The sequence below is a fragment of the Phocoena sinus genome, chromosome 6 (assembly GCF_008692025.1).
Source record: "Phocoena sinus isolate mPhoSin1 chromosome 6, mPhoSin1.pri, whole genome shotgun sequence".
NCBI classification, from domain to species: Eukaryota; Metazoa; Chordata; class Mammalia; order Artiodactyla; family Phocoenidae; genus Phocoena; species Phocoena sinus.
In genome coordinates, this window is record NC_045768.1 from 56401867 (window position 1) to 56419892 (window position 18026).

The following is an 18026-nucleotide window of genomic DNA, read 5'->3' on the forward strand; positions in this document are numbered from 1 at the left end:
ATGCGCAAGGAACATTAAAATGAATTTGAAGTACTGTCTCATTTCTAGGACTCTATCTGGCAAATAGTAGCACCAGCATATTGAGGCATATGCATAAGTATTTTTATTGAGGCTTTGCTTATAATAGGAAAAAACCTGGAGTCCCTTGGTTCTGTGTTCCCATCCAATCACCAGTATTTTGCTAAGTCCTGTCTCTAGTTTACTGCCATCCTCTTCTCTTTATTCTCATTGTCATTGCCTTAGCACAGGCTTTTAGTATCTTTTGTAGATTGCCTAGAACTCAGAACTTTCAGTTACATTTTTTGTCTACTTGAAATGCATCTAAATTATGCATAGCTATTTCTGAATCACAGCTCTTATTTTTTTTAAATATTTATTTATTTATTTGGCTGTGCCGGGTCTTAGTTGCGGCACACGGGATCTTGGTTGCAGCATGTGGGATCTTTAGTTGCAGCAATGCGGGGGTCTTTAGTTGAGGCATGTGAACTCTTAGTTGAGGCATGTGGAATCTAGTTCCCTGACCAGGGATCAAACCCGGGCCCTCTGCACTGGGAACTTGGAGTCTTAGCCACTGGACCACCAAGGAAGTCCCACTTATATTATTCTTACTTTAAACCTTTTGGTGGCTTCCCATTGCATTCAAAATGTGTTCCAAACTTCTTAGCCTAGTATTCAGAGCATCTTGTGATCTGGCCTCAACCTGCCATTCCAACTCTATTTCTCATTGCTACTCTTAATAGTCTCTTTCACACCCAGCTAAATGGAAATGTAGATTGTTTTGCCACAACATGAGTTACTGTGACATGAATTAGAATATAACTTATTTATGAATAAGGGAAAGACATCAGTTTAATTTAGAATTCCTGTTGTTTCATTGTGATTTTTTTCCCCTTCCCAGCATGTTAATGTATTGAGTCACCAAATAATAGCTGAAAGCAAAGTATTATAAGAGAGTGGAATACAGCAAATTGTAGAGGAGTACAGTGTTCTAAATAGTACCCATTCATCTCTCTTTTTTTTTTCTTTTTTTTTCCCATCTTGGTGTGACCAGACACTGTTTTGGAAGTGATTACTCTGCTATTCTCCTGGATCTCTTTGAATTTTGCTCTTGTCTCCATAACTTGGTGTCTTTAAATTATACTATTTATACTTCCTTAAATTATACTATTTTTGTTAGGGTTGTTATTTTTTACACTTAACCATTATCTTCAAAATGGTGGCTCAAAACAGCCATTTGTTTACTCTCATTCTGTGATTTGCTCTGGGTTTGGTCAAATGGTTCTCCTGATCTCACCTCTAGTACTGATGTGGCTACAGTCATTTGACAGCTCCACTGATGCTGGATAGCCCCTTAGTTACATATCTGATAGTTGACTGTAGCTGTCTGTTCTGGTTTTCTTTGTGACCTCTTATTTTCCAGTAGGCTAGATAAGGCCTTTCTTGTGATGGTAGAAGCTTTTCAAGAAGCAGAAGTTTCTAAGTCGAACCATCACTTCCATTCCTCTTTTCTAAATAGCTTTATTGAAGTACAGTTGATATACAATAAATTGCACATGTTTGAAATGTACAATTAGATAAATTTTGAAACCATAACTAGTCAAGATAGTGAACAGATCCATTACAGGTTTCCTTGTACCCTTTTGTAATTCCTCCATCCTGCCATGATTCACCTCCCTCTAAAACCAGTTATTGATTTGCTTTCTGTCACTACAGATTACTAGAGTTTTAAACAAATGGAATCATACAATATGTGCTATGACATTTTTCTAATTTCTTTTACTCAGCATAATTATTTTGAGATTCATGCATGTTGTCATGGATCAGTAGTTAATGCTGAGTATCTTATTGAATATAACACAGTTGGTTTATCCATTTATCTGTTGATGGGCATTTGAGTTGTTTATAGTTTTGGGCTATTTTAAATAAAAGTGCTATGAACATTCATGTACAAATCTTTATATGGGCATATATTTCCTTTTGTCTTGGGTAAATAGCCATGAATGGAACAGCTAGATCGTAAGGTAGGTCCCTTATGTTTAACTTTTTAAGGACACGCTAAACTTTTTATGAAGTAGTTGTACCACTTTACATTCCTACCAGCAGGGTACAAGAGTTCTCATTCCTCTTTGCCAACCTAAGGTGTGCCTTTTTAATTTTAGCTATTCTAATGGCTGTGTGGTGGTATCCCATTATAGTTTTAATTTACATTTCTCTAATAACTAATGATGTTGAACATCTTTTCATTTGTTTATTTGCCATGTGTGTTTTCTGTGGTAAAGTGTCTTTTCAGATCATTCGCCCATTTTATTTATTGGGTTCTTTGCTTTCTTATTGTTGAGTTTCTAGAGTTCTTAGTGTATTTTGGATTCAAGTCCCTTATTACACATATGCTTTACGAAGAATTTCTCCTAGTATGTTACTTGTCTTTTCATCCTCTTAACACTTTTTTGAATGCGTGAAGTACTTAATTTTGATGATGTCTGGTTCATTAGTTTATTTTTTAATGGCTCTTATCTTCTTCCTGTGCTTTCTTCTAGAAGTCTTATGATTTAGGTTTTATATTTAGGTCTCTGATATATGTTGAATTAATTTTTATATATGGTGCAGGATATAGATCTAAGTTAATTGTTTGCATATTGATATTCAGTTGTTCCAGCACCGTTTGTTGAAAAGGTTATCCTTTCTATACTGCATTTCTTTTGCATCTGTGTCATAAATCTGTTGTCCACATGTATGTGGGGTTTTGTCTGTGTTCTCTATTCAGTTCCATGATATATTTGTCTGTGTTAATACAGTATTACTTTTTTTTTTTTTTTTTTTTTTTTTTTTTTTTGCGGTACACGGGCCTCTCACTGTTGTGGCCTCTCCCTTTGCCGGAGCACAGGCTCCGGACGCGCAGGCCCAGCGGCCATGGCTCACGGGACCAGCCGCTCCACGGCATGTGGGATCTTCCCGGACCGGGGCACGAACCCATGTCCCCTGCATCGGCAGGCGGACTCTCAACCACTGCGCCACCAGGGAAGCCCCAGTATTACTTTTGATTACTCTAGCTTTGTAATAATTTTTGAAATCACAATGTGTTACTTTTTCAACTTTGTTCTTTGTTTTCAAAGTTGTTTTCAGTGTTTTAGGACCTTCTGTTTCTGTATGAATTTTAGCATCAGCTTGTCGGTTTCTATGAAAATACCTGCTGAGATTTTGACTGGCATTGCATTGGATATGTGGATCCATTTGGGGGGAGTTGTCATCTTAGCAGTATTGAATCTTCTGACCTGTGAACAACATATATCTCTTCCTTTATTTAGATATTTTAAACTTTGTCAATGTTTTGTTATCAGTGTACAAGTATTTCACATCTTTTGCCAGGTTTATCCCAAAGTATTTTATATTTTTTGATGTTTTTGAAAACAGTATTTTAATTTTCTGATTGTTCACTGGTAGTATATAGAAATGCAGTTGATTTTTCTATTGATCTTGTATCTTGCAACCGTGCTAAACTCAGTTATTCTAGTACCGTTTTTGTAGATTTCTGCCAGATTTTCTGTATAGACAGAGACGTCATAAAACAGTTTTACTTTTTACCTTTCCAATCTGAATCCTTTTTCTTTTTCTTGCCTGATTTTATTGGTTAGACTGTCCAGTACAATTTTGAATAGGAGGAAAGCATTTAGTCTTTTACTATTAAGAATCATGTTATGGGGCTTTCCTGGTGGCACAGTGGTTAAGAATCCACCTGCCAATGCAGGGAGCACGGGTTCAAGCCCTGGCCCGGGAAGATCCCACATGCTGCAGAGCAACTGAGCCCGTGCGCCACAACTAGTGAACCTGCGCTCTGGAGCCCACAAGCTAGAGCGACTGAGCCCGTGTGCCACAACTACTGAAACCCGCATGCCTAGAGCCCATGCTCCTCAACAAGAGAAGCCACCGCAAGGAGAAGCCTGCACACCGCAACGAAGAGTAGCCTCCGCTCGCTGCAACTAGAGAAAGCCCATGCACAGCAACAGAGACCCAGTGCAGCCAAAGATAAATAAATAAATATTAAAAAAAGAAGAATCATGTTATAGATATTTTGTAAATCCCCTTTATCAAGTTGTGGAAGTTAACCCTCTCATTAATTTGCTGAAAATTTTTAATTAGTAATGTTATATTGGACTTTTTCTAATGTCTTTCCTGCACTTATTGAGACTATCAGACTATTTTTCTTTTTTAGTTTGTTAATATGGTAAATTACATTTATAGATTCTTGAATGTTAAACCAACCCTGCATTCCTGGATAAACCCCATTTACTTATGATGTATTAATAAATTGTTAGATTTAATTTGCTAAAACTATTTATAAATTTTACATCTGTGTTAATAAGCGATACTGGCTTATAGTTTCTTTTCCTCATAATGTCTTTGTCTTCTTTTAGTATGAGGGTAATTGCTGGCCTCATAAAATGTGATCAAAAGTGTTCCCTCTTTGTTGGTTTTCTAGAAGAGTTTGTGTCGAATTGATATCTCTTTTCTAAGTATTTGATAGAATTCACCAGTGATAGCATGTGGGCCTAGAGTTTTGTTCTGCTTTGTGGAAAGGATTTTAATTGAAATTTCAATTTCTTTAGTAGATATAAGCCTATGTAGGGTACCTCTTTCTTTTCAGTAAGTTTTAATAGTTTGTGTCTTTAAAGGAACCCATCCATTTCATCCAAGCTGGAAATTTACTGTCATAAAGTTATTCACAGTACTCCCTTGTTATTCTTTTAATATCTGTAGAATATGTAGTGATGTCACCTCTCTCATTTCTGATAGTGGTTATTTTCTTTCTTTTTTTCCTGGACGGTATGACTAGAAGTATATCGATTTTAATGATCTTTAAAAAAAAACAAACAGATTTTAATTTCATTGATTTTATTTTTATTTTCTACTTCACTGATTTCTATGCTGATCTGTATTATTTCCTGTATTTTTTTTAATTTATTTACTTTGGGTTTCATTTGCTCATCTGTTTCTTGTTTAAAGTAGAACCCAAGGTCACCGATTTGGCATTTTTCTTTTTTTCTAATACAGGTATTTGAAGCTATAAAATTTCCCTTAAGTACTGCTGTAATAACACCCCACAAATTTTAGTATCCTGTATTTTTCTAAATTTCTGTCTTGATTTCTTCTTTTATTCATGAATTATTTACAAGCATATTATTATTATTATTATTTTTCGGTATGCAGGGCTCTCACCATTGTGGCCTCTCCCGTTGCGGAGCACAGGCTCCGGACACGCAGGCTCAGTGGCCATGGCTCACGGGCCCAGCCGCTCCGCGGCATGTGGGATCTTCCCGGACCGGGGCACGAACCCGTGTCCCCTGCATCAGCAGGTGGACTCTCAACCACTGCGCCACCAGGGAAGCCCTACAAGCATATTATTTAGTTTCAAAATATTTGAGAGTTCTCCAGAAATCTTCTGTCATCAATTTCTAGTTTAATTCTGTTGGGGTGAAGGAACATATATTATACATGTTTTATTTTTATATATGGTAAGACCCCAACATACATTGCTATTATTCTTGTTTAAAAAGTCAATTTAGGGCTTCCCTGGTGGCGCAGTGGTTGAGAGTCCGCCTGCCGATGCAGGGGACACGGGTTCGTGCCCCGGTCCGGGAAGATCCCACATGCCGTGGAGCGGTTGGGCCCGTGAGCCATGGCCGCTGAGCCTGCACGTCTGGAGCCTGTGCTCCACAACGGGACAGGCCACAACAGTGAGAGGCCCGCGTAACGCAGAAAAAAACACAAACCCAAAAAAAACAAAAAACAAGTCAGTTTACCACAGCCATACCTGAGGGCTACCTTCCTGAGCATTCTAATCAATGCCCTGTGTGTTATGAGTTTCCTCAGTCTTGCTGGTGGGACAGGGACTGTTTTCAGGACAGTTGGAGCACCATGCACTGTTCCCTTTACTAATGCTTTTGGTTTCTGTTCTGCCTTGGTAGTATCCTCACATGCATGTGCTTATTGGTGCTCTTTGATTCTTTCTCCATGCAGCTCTCTTGTCTCTGGTATTCTGTCATATAAATTTTGTTAGTGCCTTGATCTTCCTGGACTCTCAACATCATCTTCTCAACTCAGGGAGTCTGCCAGGCTCTGTCTCTATTCCCCTTCTCAGTGCTGTGACCTGGAAACTCAAGAGAGTAAGCTGGAACAATCATAGAACTCACCTCAGTTGTTTTCCATCTGTCAGGGATCACTAGCCTTCATTGCTTGTCAGTGTTTTGAAAACCATTGTTTCATATATTTTGTTTGCTTTTTGGTTGTCTGTTTCAGATGGGAGCACAAATTGACTTCAGCTTAATCCATCTTCGTTGGAAGCAGAAGTCTTTTTTTTTTTTAAGTATTCTGATATAAAACAATGTGATAGAACTAGTAATAATATAATAATTTTTGAGGACTATTTGTATCAAAAGATATTCTTCACCTATCTTTGAGAGAATGTGTTATTTATAACCATTTTTGTTATTTTTCATTTAAATATATTCATAGGTATGAATGTACAAAGTCTGAAAGTGTATACAAAAGTGTTAGATCATTATCTTAGTATGCTTTGGGGTGAGTAATTTTATATACTTGAACATGTATAACAAAACAATAAAGCTAAAAACAGAACATCATTTATAAACCAGTGTAAAGAATTAAAAAATGCTAGTCTGTTATCAGCCTTATTTGAAACCTGATATGACAGTATGTTGGGATAGAAGATACATCTCTAAATCATCAAATCCTTCTCTCTTAAGTTATTAACAGAAATCTCTGTGATGCCATTATTCAAGTCATTGGAGCCAGATGCATAAATCTGTCCTATTCTTTATGGTAAAAATGGTATATGCTGAGGAAGAAATGCACTATGACTTGGAATTCTATAGTATCTGGTGAATTCGTGTACAAAAAAGTATTTGGGTTGGTAGAGGAAAGTATTGGGATGCTGCCTACAGGTTAAGCATTAGTTATATATAGCAGTTGATTTGTCTCATGACATGGTTAGATTTAAATTACTCCTGTTTATAGAAATTTACTATTTGTAATATATATGTCATGCATCAGTCATAAAGTAATTTAAAAATACATTTAATTTGGGGTGGCAAGTGAAAACTTCCCAAATGCCCAAACAAAGCAGAATAGAAACAGGCAGTTAATAATAATAAGAATAATGATAACCATATCAACTACCACCACCACCTGTAGAATTCAATCTCTTCTTTTTAAAATGTGGAATTAGGTGAGGTAGTTTGCATGGTTTTTTAAAAGCTCTGTTACTAGATTTGCAATTGAAATAAATGATGTGAAACTTTAATATTCATACCTCTCTGATAATTTGTTGCATTATTAATATCGTTTTACATTATTGTTTCTAGTTCTTTTTCTTCTAAGTAGCATTAGTAGAGACAAGTCTCTCTCTTCCATCCTCTATTTAAGTAGTGATTTTCTTTTATCCTCTCAATACCTTTATCCTTATGACCTTATGGCCCTAATTCATGGATAGACAAAAGAAAGGGACTTGTCATATAAGTTGCCTACAGATTGTTGGGCCTCTGTAATTAAAGGCACATAATTCAGTAATATACTTTGGAGAAAGAAAAAAATATTGTTAAGATAGGGATGATAACAGGAAAGAGAACTTCGAAGTTCTTTATTTTGTCTTTTCATTAACTTAGAAAAGTTAGTTTTGGGGTGTGTGCGTGTGTTTATGGATGTATACTCGAAGCAGGTATTGGTATTGTTGCCCACAGAGTAAGCATTAGTTAATATACTTCTTTGCAGTATTTTGGGGATAGGAAGAGAAGGGCCATCATAACACTGCATAAAAACTCTTTTGGTATAGATACACAAAGATGCTACTTTTTAAGGATGATCATGTTTTTACTACCAAAACTTTTTTTTTTTTTTTTTTACCAAAACTTTTAAAGTTGTTCAAAGGCAGGACTGTTCATGAAATTATCACTGATGAATGTCATTGAGATCTGGAAATAAATAGCATTTAATATACATGCAAAGCCATAGAAACTTGGTAAAGATCATTGATACAGAACACCAAAATAGTAAATCAAGCCATTATTTGTAATTTGATCTAGTATACTGTCTGTATAAAATTTCTAAATGCTGGTGCAAAGTGATGCTGTGTTTTTCCTGGCATTATAGTCTTCTAAGCACTTGTTAAAATTCTGAGTACATTATTAGCATTTGATATTCTGAAATGTTGAACTTTTGACCTCGAGTGACTGATATTCAGACAGTGGTTATATGTTATTCATCTAAGTACTAGACCGTATTATTTTACTTTTCTAGCCCCTGTAACAGTAGAGTTTACACATTTTAAACAGTCACTAATCTATATAGGGGTCATGATGTCTGAAACTTTCAATATGGTTTGATTTGAATCCATTTTCTTTTTGATCTCATAGTTTTCACATTAGAAGAATAAAAAATTGCACATGAGTAATTAGAATGATGATCTTTTCTGAAGGATTTTAACCTTTTTTCTTTTGTATCCCAATATGTTGAATTAGAGTTTTGGAATACATTAAAATATTAAAGTTTATAGCTTAGAAACAAAACACCTGGCTTTGCTGAAGAAATTGAGTATTTCCTCTGGCATTCCTTTATGTGAAAAACAGAAAACCAGTACTGGAAAGAAACTTGAAACTTTGAATAATTTTTTCAGTTTCTTTAGTTCTACTGTGGGTAAAAGCCCTCCTGCCCCTAAAATGATAAGAATTCAATGTGAATATAAAGAAGTTTGGGTAAAACATTGCCACTTCACTCTGTTAATGCCTGAAAGTGTTTGTTTAGAAAAAGCTAAATATTGTATTTTCTGTATTTATATAAATGTAAAATTGGTGTTTGAGCTTTACAAGTCAGATATGTGCCATGATCATATGATGGCACTGTTTGTTTTAATATTTATATATATATTTTAATTGAAATATAGTTGATTTACAATGTGTGTTAATTTCTCCTGTACAGAAAAGTGATTCTTATACATATATATACTTTTTTTAATATTCTTTTCCATTATGGTTTATCACAAGATATTGACTATATTTCCCTGTGCTGTACGGTAGGACCTTGTTGTTCATCCGTTCTATGCATAACATGTTTGCATCTGCTAATCCCAAACTCGCAATCCATCCCCTCCACCCCCCCATCCCCCGGCAGCCACAAGTCTGTTCTCTATGTCTGTGAGTCTGTTTCTGTTTTGTAGATAAGTTCATTTGTGTCATATTTTAGATTACATATATAAGTGATATCATATGGTATTTGTCTTTCTCTTTCTGACTTACTTCACTTAATACAGTTTATATTTTTAAAACATTTTATTAACTTAGAAAAATAAGCTGATGTTCAAATTTTTTAAGTTGGAGGTTTACTCTGTTTTTACTTCTTTCTTGATATATTTTGTAGTAAATCAGAGGCTAATTGATTGATTTTGAAATGTATAAAATATGTTATTCTGAAGTTACACTATATAAACTTTGAGTAGAGTCAAGAATTTCATCATACTTACTATTTGGTGACATAATTGCTTTAAAAACTCAGAAAAATTATTTGCCGTATTATTCCAGAGTTTAAAATGTTCTGTATATTTTGCAAAATAATCATCTATTATTGAATAATAAAGTTATTTTAGAATATTAATGTCTACAGCATGTTATGAACTATTGATTTCAATTACCTACGAAATATTTTGAAATCTGTAAATCCCTTTCATGAGTTACTTTAAACAAGATGGATTATATTGAAACAAAGATTTTTTATTTGCATAATTAAGCTATAGCTCTTCAAAAGGGGGTTCTTGAAGTGTTTTCAAAGTAAGAATATATAAAATTAAGATTACAGTCATAGCCTTACCCTTTAATTCATGGTAAATAAAATTTATCTTTCAGACGGCAAATGGCTACATCTTGTTTTTTCATATAACATCTACAAGAGGGGACAAGTACCTTTATGAACCAGTGTATCCCAAGTAAGTTTGTTGTCTTTCATTTATTAAATATTTGATTTGCATACTTTGTATTCACAAAACATTACAGTTTGGGGTTGTCTGAAGTGCTAAGCCAGCATTTCCAAAACACTGTTTTAAAGATTACCAGGTCTTTGAACTGCTGTCACTTGAATAAAGAATTCTATAATTAAATAAGTCTGAAAATCTTGGATGGATGTACTATCTCCCTTCTTGGACATTCAGAATTACTATTAAAATACTCCAGATCTAGCATCCGTTAGTCTTTATTGGGGATGTATGAGCTAAGATCATGAGGGGAAGAGGTGAAGTGTCAGTAAGCTATACGTACTTTTTCCTGTACATTTTAGTATATGCATAGAAAAAATATGTACCCCAAACAGTGGGTTACCTCTTGATTAGAATTTGAGGGAACTTGGACTTTTGATCTTTAATCTGTGTTGTTCTGTATGTTTTGCGTTGTTTTTTTTTCCTTTTTTGTTATTTGCCTTACTTGTGAAACAAGAGAACATTTTATTGAAAGACCTTTTGAAATAAAAGAACATGTAATGTAATTTTCAAGTATTTCACCTTTTTAAAAAACGATCAAGCCATTAAAACTGGATAAAAATATAAATGAATTATTTATCACATTTCTAGATGATAGAAGACAGAGGTTATTAGTTATATAAGTAATTAAAGGGAAAATAGATTACATTATATGAAAGTTTAAATTTCTGAAAATTAACAGAAAAAAAAAAAGGACCAACATTAAAAGGGCAGATAACAAACTGGGGGAAAATTTTGCAGTAAACAAGACCAAGGCTTACTATTTTTTATATGAAGGGGTCATATAAATTGCTAAGAAACACAAAGATTTCAAAAGATAAATAGGTAAAAGCAATCTCATAAGAGGAAGTATCATCCATTTTAATTCTCAATTTAGACATACTCTGAAAGATTTCAAAAGATAAATAGGTAAAAACATTCTCATGAGAGGAACTATCTCCATTTTAATTCTCAATTTAGACACTCTCTTGTAAATAAAAAGCAATAAACAGAATCACCTGTACTTAACTTGATTATTTTTTAAACTATTATAGGTGGGCAGGGGACTATTAATAGGTGGGCAGGGGAGGGAAATAACATCTCTTGAAACAGTGAAAAATACAGTTTTCTTCCATTTGCCAACATGATTTACATATATTTAGAGTGTTTTGAAATAGTATTTTGAGACTCACTTTTTGTTTTCCAGAGGTTTTAAGAAGTTTCTTACCTTTTAATTCTAAGGCTCCAGGGGACACTGCTTAACTAAGTAGTAGTCCCAACAATGCATGAGCTATGCTGTGTTTGACTGTATATGTTAAGCTACAGAACTAAGTAAAGAGCATTATTGTTTTGTTTTGTTTTTAAACTTGGATGTTCTTCCACTGTGTTTAAGAGTTTGAGTTTCAATATGTGGGCTCAATAAAATGTGTATTGCCTTAGAGCAGCATAAATAGAAATTAAGGGGGGATATAGGCTTTGGTGTCAGATAGACCTGGAATTGAATGTTAGTTCTGCTGCTTTTCAGCTGTATGTCTCCTATCAAGTTAAAATACCTCTAAAAACCTGAGTTTCCTCATCTGTAGAATGAGATAACAGTAGTAATTATTTTATAGGATTAAATGAGACCATGCATATTAAATGTTTAGGTAAGTGCCTAGCTTGTGGAAAAATTAATAATGGACAGCTGCTATTATTATTAATATATTTTTCCCTCATCAAATTTTTATTTCAAATGTTTTAAGTGATTATATATATAAAGTGATTTTATACATTGTATATATTATATATATTTTTTGTTTTTAACTTGATAATATACTTTTTTCAGAGTTTAACTTCTAGTAACTGTTACATAAAATCAAACAAAATCTCTTATATGGAAACAGTTTCGCAGAGCAGATTAGAATCAGTCTATTATGCATTTGTTTGCTAGACTACTTTCTAGTTCAGTTTTTTAGTCTAGTAAGTTTCTTAGTTTTTCTGTAGAACCTGTTTATAAAATGGGAATAAAAATATTTTCTTCAGTTGTTTGGAGGGTTATGTGAGTTTAGGTTTTTAAAACCTGATTTGAGGAGAGTTTTTTTAAAAATTTAGTTTTTATTGGGTGTAAGATAAGCTGAAGGATGTTTTATACAATATAGAATGTAGCCAATACTTTGTAATAACTGTAAATGGAAAGTAACCTTTAAAAATTGTATAAAAAATTTTTAAAAACTAAAAAAATTTAGTTTTGAGAGTGTATCATCATCTGTGCCATTGTAAACACTTATGCAATTCAAGACACTGTTCTAAGCACTTTTTCAAACTAACTTAATCCCTGTAGCAACCTGATGAGGTAGTTATGTACAGTAACTATACAAACTGCAGCACAGAGATGGCTAAGTAACTCACCCATAGTCATACACTAGTAAGTGACACAGTCAGGATCTAAACATAAGTGTTGTAGCTTCAAAATCTGTGTATTTAAATTAACCACCAATACTACACTTCAACCCCGTGTGTCCATCTAGCCATCTACTACTTTGGGTTTTATTTGGGGAGTTAGGGAACCAAAAATGGATAAATGATCTGGAGTGGTTTATAGTAGTCCTGAAGAATAGAGACAGCATAATTGAGGCCAGTGGTTAGTCATCCTCTTCACAGTTTTAGAAACGCTCTTGTCTCTTGCTTCTCTTCTCTAAATCTTATAAGTTCCTCCCATGAGTTTTTCTATAGTATCTCAACTTCCTTGTATTATGTGACAGCATCTTAACCTCAGACTGCCTCTTTTCCCATAGTGCTTCATCTTAGAACAGGTCAGATGCCCCCATAATCTTTCAGAGTTTCCACATAGTGTTGTTTCCAACATCCTTCCTGTTGATGGTGGGAGTCAGGCTTCAGCAATGGTTACAGTCTTATATTAAATGACTCTTTATGCCTCAAAGGTCATTTAGGTCATTTATTGTTTGATTAATGAATTTTCCATTTCTTTCATCCTTTGCATCTTTATAAATTCCATTCTATATTAAAATATTCCTTCATATTGGTTACACAGGCCAGTAGATGGACTTATCCATTGAAGGTCGTCTTGATGGCTTTTTCTTTCATGTCTTGTAACTTACAGTGCAATTAATGAAGGAAACTCTGTCAGGGATAAATCAGAAGTAATTTGTGTTAAGCTTTAGGATACGTTCATGTGTTTATGTTTAAATATGAGTTTGGTAGATCTTGAAACTGCAAATCATATTTAATTTCATAATGAAAATAATTTCAACAAACATTTCATCATTATGTATACTACTTTGAGAGCAGAGATTTTTTTCTCCTTATTCTTTCTATCTTTCCACCTTATTGAGACCAGCCTTATTGAGGTTAGTGTTCTTTTAAAAAGAAAAGTTACTGTACTAAAATTCAGTATATTTAATTATCAACTATTAAAGATGAAGATATTATCTTCTTCACTGAAAAAAATCACTCCAAAACAACTATCAAAATTCAGACGTCCCACTCCCTCCCCAAGGCCAATATTTTTACCATCTGTTATGAATTAGTGCTAGGTGGGAAGCAAGAAGAGAATAATTAGTTGAAGTTAGCAATTTCTAACTTCAACACAACTTGCTTTTTCAAAAATCCTGCTTCTTGGGAACTATACTCAATATGTTATAATAACCTATAAGAGAAAAAAATCTGAAAAATAACATATATATGATATTATATATACACACATATATATTATATATACAACTGAATCACTTTGCTGTACACCTGAAACTAGCATAACATTGTAAGTCAATTATACTTCAATAAAGTAAATCTTCTTGCAGGAGAAACCTGCAAGGAAGGGGATATAAACATTTACTCAGTTACATCAAAGAGAATAAAAGAGGTTTGAATTACTTAGAGATGTGAAAGATTCCCCATAACATTTGTTTTTTTCTTTTTGCTAGTAAGTTTTGAGTGTTAGTTTTCTGGAGAATAAACTTTAACTGCTGTTTTCCCCTTAAGCTTCTATAGATTTAGAAAGTTATTTCTAACAATATATCTTGGTCTAAGTTCAGTTTTTGAACTTGACAAAGTGTGTTTAGTTATCCTAACATTTTTGATTCCCTTTGATCTTCTCAAAACGTTGCATGTGTAATTTGATTTCAATATGTATGTATTCTGTAACAGTACATGTGTAACCTTTAGCTGTTCAACTTTGCGTCTTTTATGTATCCATTAGCTTACATTATAATTGCATGAGCATTTACTAATAAGATTAATTAGCAATGTTATTCTGTAAATTCTGGACAGTGAAAACCACTCCCTGTTGGCCACACTTCTAAGACTGACACCTGAATTCAAAGAATCACAGAATTGTTAAGAGATCTGCCTGATTCATAGAGCCCTATGCACTGTTCTTATCAGACTCAAAGCTGTCTGATTTTGTGATAATGTAAATAAAAAGCTTTTTTTTTCTTTTTAAGAAAAATGATATAAAATGCCTGGTGATAAAGAGTACTACCTCTTTGAGAAAACTCTTCTGAAAAATTGTTGTCATCCATCCGTCCATTTAAGTATTAAATTTTGTCAGGCTCCAGGACTGCTTTAGATACTGGGATGCAGCAGAGAAAAAAGAAAAAAGAAGAAAAACAACAACAACAAGAAACTCTACTCATACAGCCTGCATTCTTGTAATAGATGGTGATAAATAAGTAAAATACATTACAAATTAGGTGATACATTCTATGCAGAAAAATAAAGCTGGGAAAGGGAATGGGAAGTGGGGAAACAACTTGAAATAGAGTGGTCAGGGTCTTTACTGAGAAGATGATGTTTTAAAAGTTCTCAATGAGATGAGGAAACAAAACATACACCCATGGCCAGAGCATTCTGGATTGGTGAGATTTAGAAGGTAAGAAAGTTAATAAGAAGAAATTACTGTGAATAAATTTTAGGTCTTATCTAATAACTTACAGTGAAAAAGTCAGAAGGGAGAAATTTTTTATTAAGTATAAAAAGAAAAATTACATTCTGCTTTTAAAATAATCTAATCCTGGGAAGGCCTACAGTTTATTCTCTTTTTTTGTAAATGGCACCATCATTTGAGCTTATTTATTCTTACCACTTAATAACTCCAATAGCCAGTCTATATCAAGTCCAGTATATTCTACCTTGTATCCCTCATGTCTTTCCCTTCTTCCTAATTCTCAGCAACACTGCTTTAGTTTGGGTTTTGTCATTTTTCTCCTGGATTATTGTAATATCTTATTAATTAATCTTTTGTGGTTTTCCCCTAAGTGAATTTTTCTAACATAAAATTAACTTGCCATTTTTCTACAGTTTTTCAGTGGTTTTTCTTAGCTTTCAGGATTAATCGTGTTGCTTACTTTTTTTGAGTTTTATTTTACAAATCTGAAGAATGGAGTTAATATCCACTTCATGAAGATGTCATTAGGTTTAAATCAACACCTTAAATTACTCTATAGTACCTAAAATTATGCTTTACTGTTGCCTAGGATTTTGTTATGCGTTCTCTTGTATTATACATGCTCTTACTGGCTTTAATTATCCAGTATATGTGGATGAGGTTCAGACGTTTCTGTAATATAGTACCACTTTCTTAAGCTTCTGGCCCACCTTTCTGAAACAAATCTATTTAGATGTCTCTAGGCAGCCTCAAACTCATCATGTGTAAACCTAACTCATTTCCTCTCTACCAAGCCAAACGTGTTATTGCTTTTCTAAAATTTATTGCCATTACCATGATCTTTTATACAGTGTGTGATGTTGAAAACCTTGGAATCTTTATTTCTTCATTTCTCTTCTTTGTTTGGTAATCAGACTGTATTGATTGATTACAACTCTCTAGTGCCTCTAAAATTTGCTAGTATGTATTTTACTCTCACTTGTCATATTAAGGGTGTTCATGGCCTCTCGTTGCCTATTGAAAAGCTTGTTTACTAACTCATTCTTGTCCTCTAGTCTCTTTCTCCTCCATACTGAAATCCATTCTTTGCACTGATAACCAGATTTATTCTTCAAAGCAGAGACTTGATGATGTGATTCTTGTCTCAGAAACTTTTTTTTAAAGTCTGGATTAACTTTGTTCTAAATAATTAACACCTGGATCTAAAGATACAAAAAAGCTAGCATTATACATCAGTACTTCCTGGAATATTATTTCAGAAAGATCATATCAGTAAAGTTTTTTATTTGTAATTTTTTTATTGTGGTAAAATACACAATGTAACATTTATCATCATAACTGTTTTAAAGTATATATAGTTGGCCCTTTAACAACACAGGTTTGAACTGTGCAGGTCCACTTATACATGGATTTTTTTCAGTAAATATGTACTGCAGGATTCTTGGTTGGTTGAATCCAAGGATTCAGAGCCACATATATGGAGGGCCAACTGTAAAGTTATGCACAGATTTTCAAGTGCATGGAGGTCTGCATCCCTGACCCACAGGTTGTTCAAGGTTTAACTGTACTTCATATAAGTGAAACCATACGATATTTATCTTTTGTGACTGACTTATTTCACTTAGCCTAATGTCCTCAAGTTTCATTCATTTTGTAGCATATGTTAGACTTTCCTTCCTTTTAAAGGTTGAATAATATTCCACTGTATGTATATACCACATTCTATTGTGAATAATGCTGCAATGAACATGGGTATTCAAATGTCTCTTTGAGACCCTGATTTCAGTTCCTTTGGGTATATACCCCAAAGTAGAATTGCTGTATCTTATGGTAATTCTCTTTTTAATTTTTTGAGGAACTGCCATACTATTATCCTCAGGGGCTGTACCATTTTCTGTACTTCGTGCACAAGGACTCTAATTTCTCTACATTTTTGCCAACACTTAACTGTTATATATGTATTTTTATAGTAACTTGTAGGTGTGAGGTGGTATCTCACTTTAGTTTTGATTTGCATTTCCCTAATGATTAGTGATGTTAGGTACTCTTCTAATGTGCTTATTGGCCAATTGTGTATCATTGGAGAAATGTCTGTTTTGAGTCCTCTGCCCCTTTTTGAATCAGGTTGTTTTGGTTTTTTGCTGTTGAGTTTTAGGAGTTCTCTATATATTCAGGGTATTAATTCCTTATCTCATAAACTTCTGTTGCTCTCCAGTCCCCACAAAATAAAGTCCAAGAGATCTGGCTTGGCATTTAGAACCTACTTTTCCCCTATCTCTAGCACACTGAACCCACACTTCCTTTGTATTTTAATTCTGTTCATTTGCTATTTGCTTTACTTAATATGCCTTCACCACTATCTTTTTTATGTAAGAAAGCTATCTCACTTGGTTTTCAAGCTCAGGTCAAATGGTTATAAAGCTTTTGACCTCAACTCTCCTATCTTCCCTTGTACCCAAGAAATAGCCGATCCCTCATGTATAATCCCATGGCACTTAAAAAAATGTATACTGGTAGTCCATGAATTTATTCTTATAAAAACAGACAAGTACTATGTTGAGGTATGTTCCTGCTGTGCCTGCTTTCTGGAGAGTTTTTATTATAAATGGATGTTGAATTTTATCAGAAGCTTTTTCTGCATCTATTGACATGATCTGTGGTTTTTATTCTTCAGTTTGTTAATGTGATGTATCACATTGATTGATTTGTGGATATTGAAAAATTCTTGCATCTGTGGAATAAATCCCACTTGATCATGTTGTATGATCCTTTTAATATATTGTTGGATTTGGTTTGCTAGTATTTTGTTGAGGAGTTTTGCATCTGTGTTCATCAGTGATATTGGCCTGTAATTTTCCTTTCGTGTGATATCTTTGTCTAGTTTTGGTATCAGGGCGATGATGGCCTCATAGAGTGAGTTTGGAAGTGTTCCTTCCTCTGCAATTTTTTGAAATAGTTTCAGAAGGATAGGTGTTAACTCTTCTCTAAATGTTTGGTAGAATTCACCTGTGAAGCCACCTGGTCCTGGAATTTCATTTTTTGGGAGTTTTTAAATTACCGATTCAGTTTCAGTACTGGTGATTGGTCTGTTCATATTTTCTATTTCTTCTTGATTCAGTCTTGAGTGAT

At 33.9% G+C, this 18026-nt stretch overlaps 1 protein-coding gene across 6 annotated transcripts in view; it reads left to right on the forward strand.

Annotated features, from left to right (window-relative positions):
• Nucleotides 1-18026, forward strand: part of RIC1 (RIC1 homolog, RAB6A GEF complex partner 1) — a 175707-nt gene that overhangs the window by 59536 nt on the left and 98145 nt on the right. For 4 of the 6 annotated variants that reach the window (XR_004350264.1, XR_004350265.1, XM_032634229.1 and 1 more), the window contains exon 3: nucleotides 9909-9988. The exons of 1 other annotated variant lie outside the window; for it this stretch is intronic. Coding sequence is in view for 2 of the 5 variants with exons in the window: in XM_032634229.1 (XP_032490120.1) it covers nucleotides 9909-9988 (80 nt within the window). In the remaining 3 variants the exon portion in view is untranslated. Of the gene's footprint in view, nucleotides 1-9908; nucleotides 9989-18026 lie in introns of those variants that run through there. One more of the 6 variants, XM_032634231.1, reaches the window with a different exon arrangement.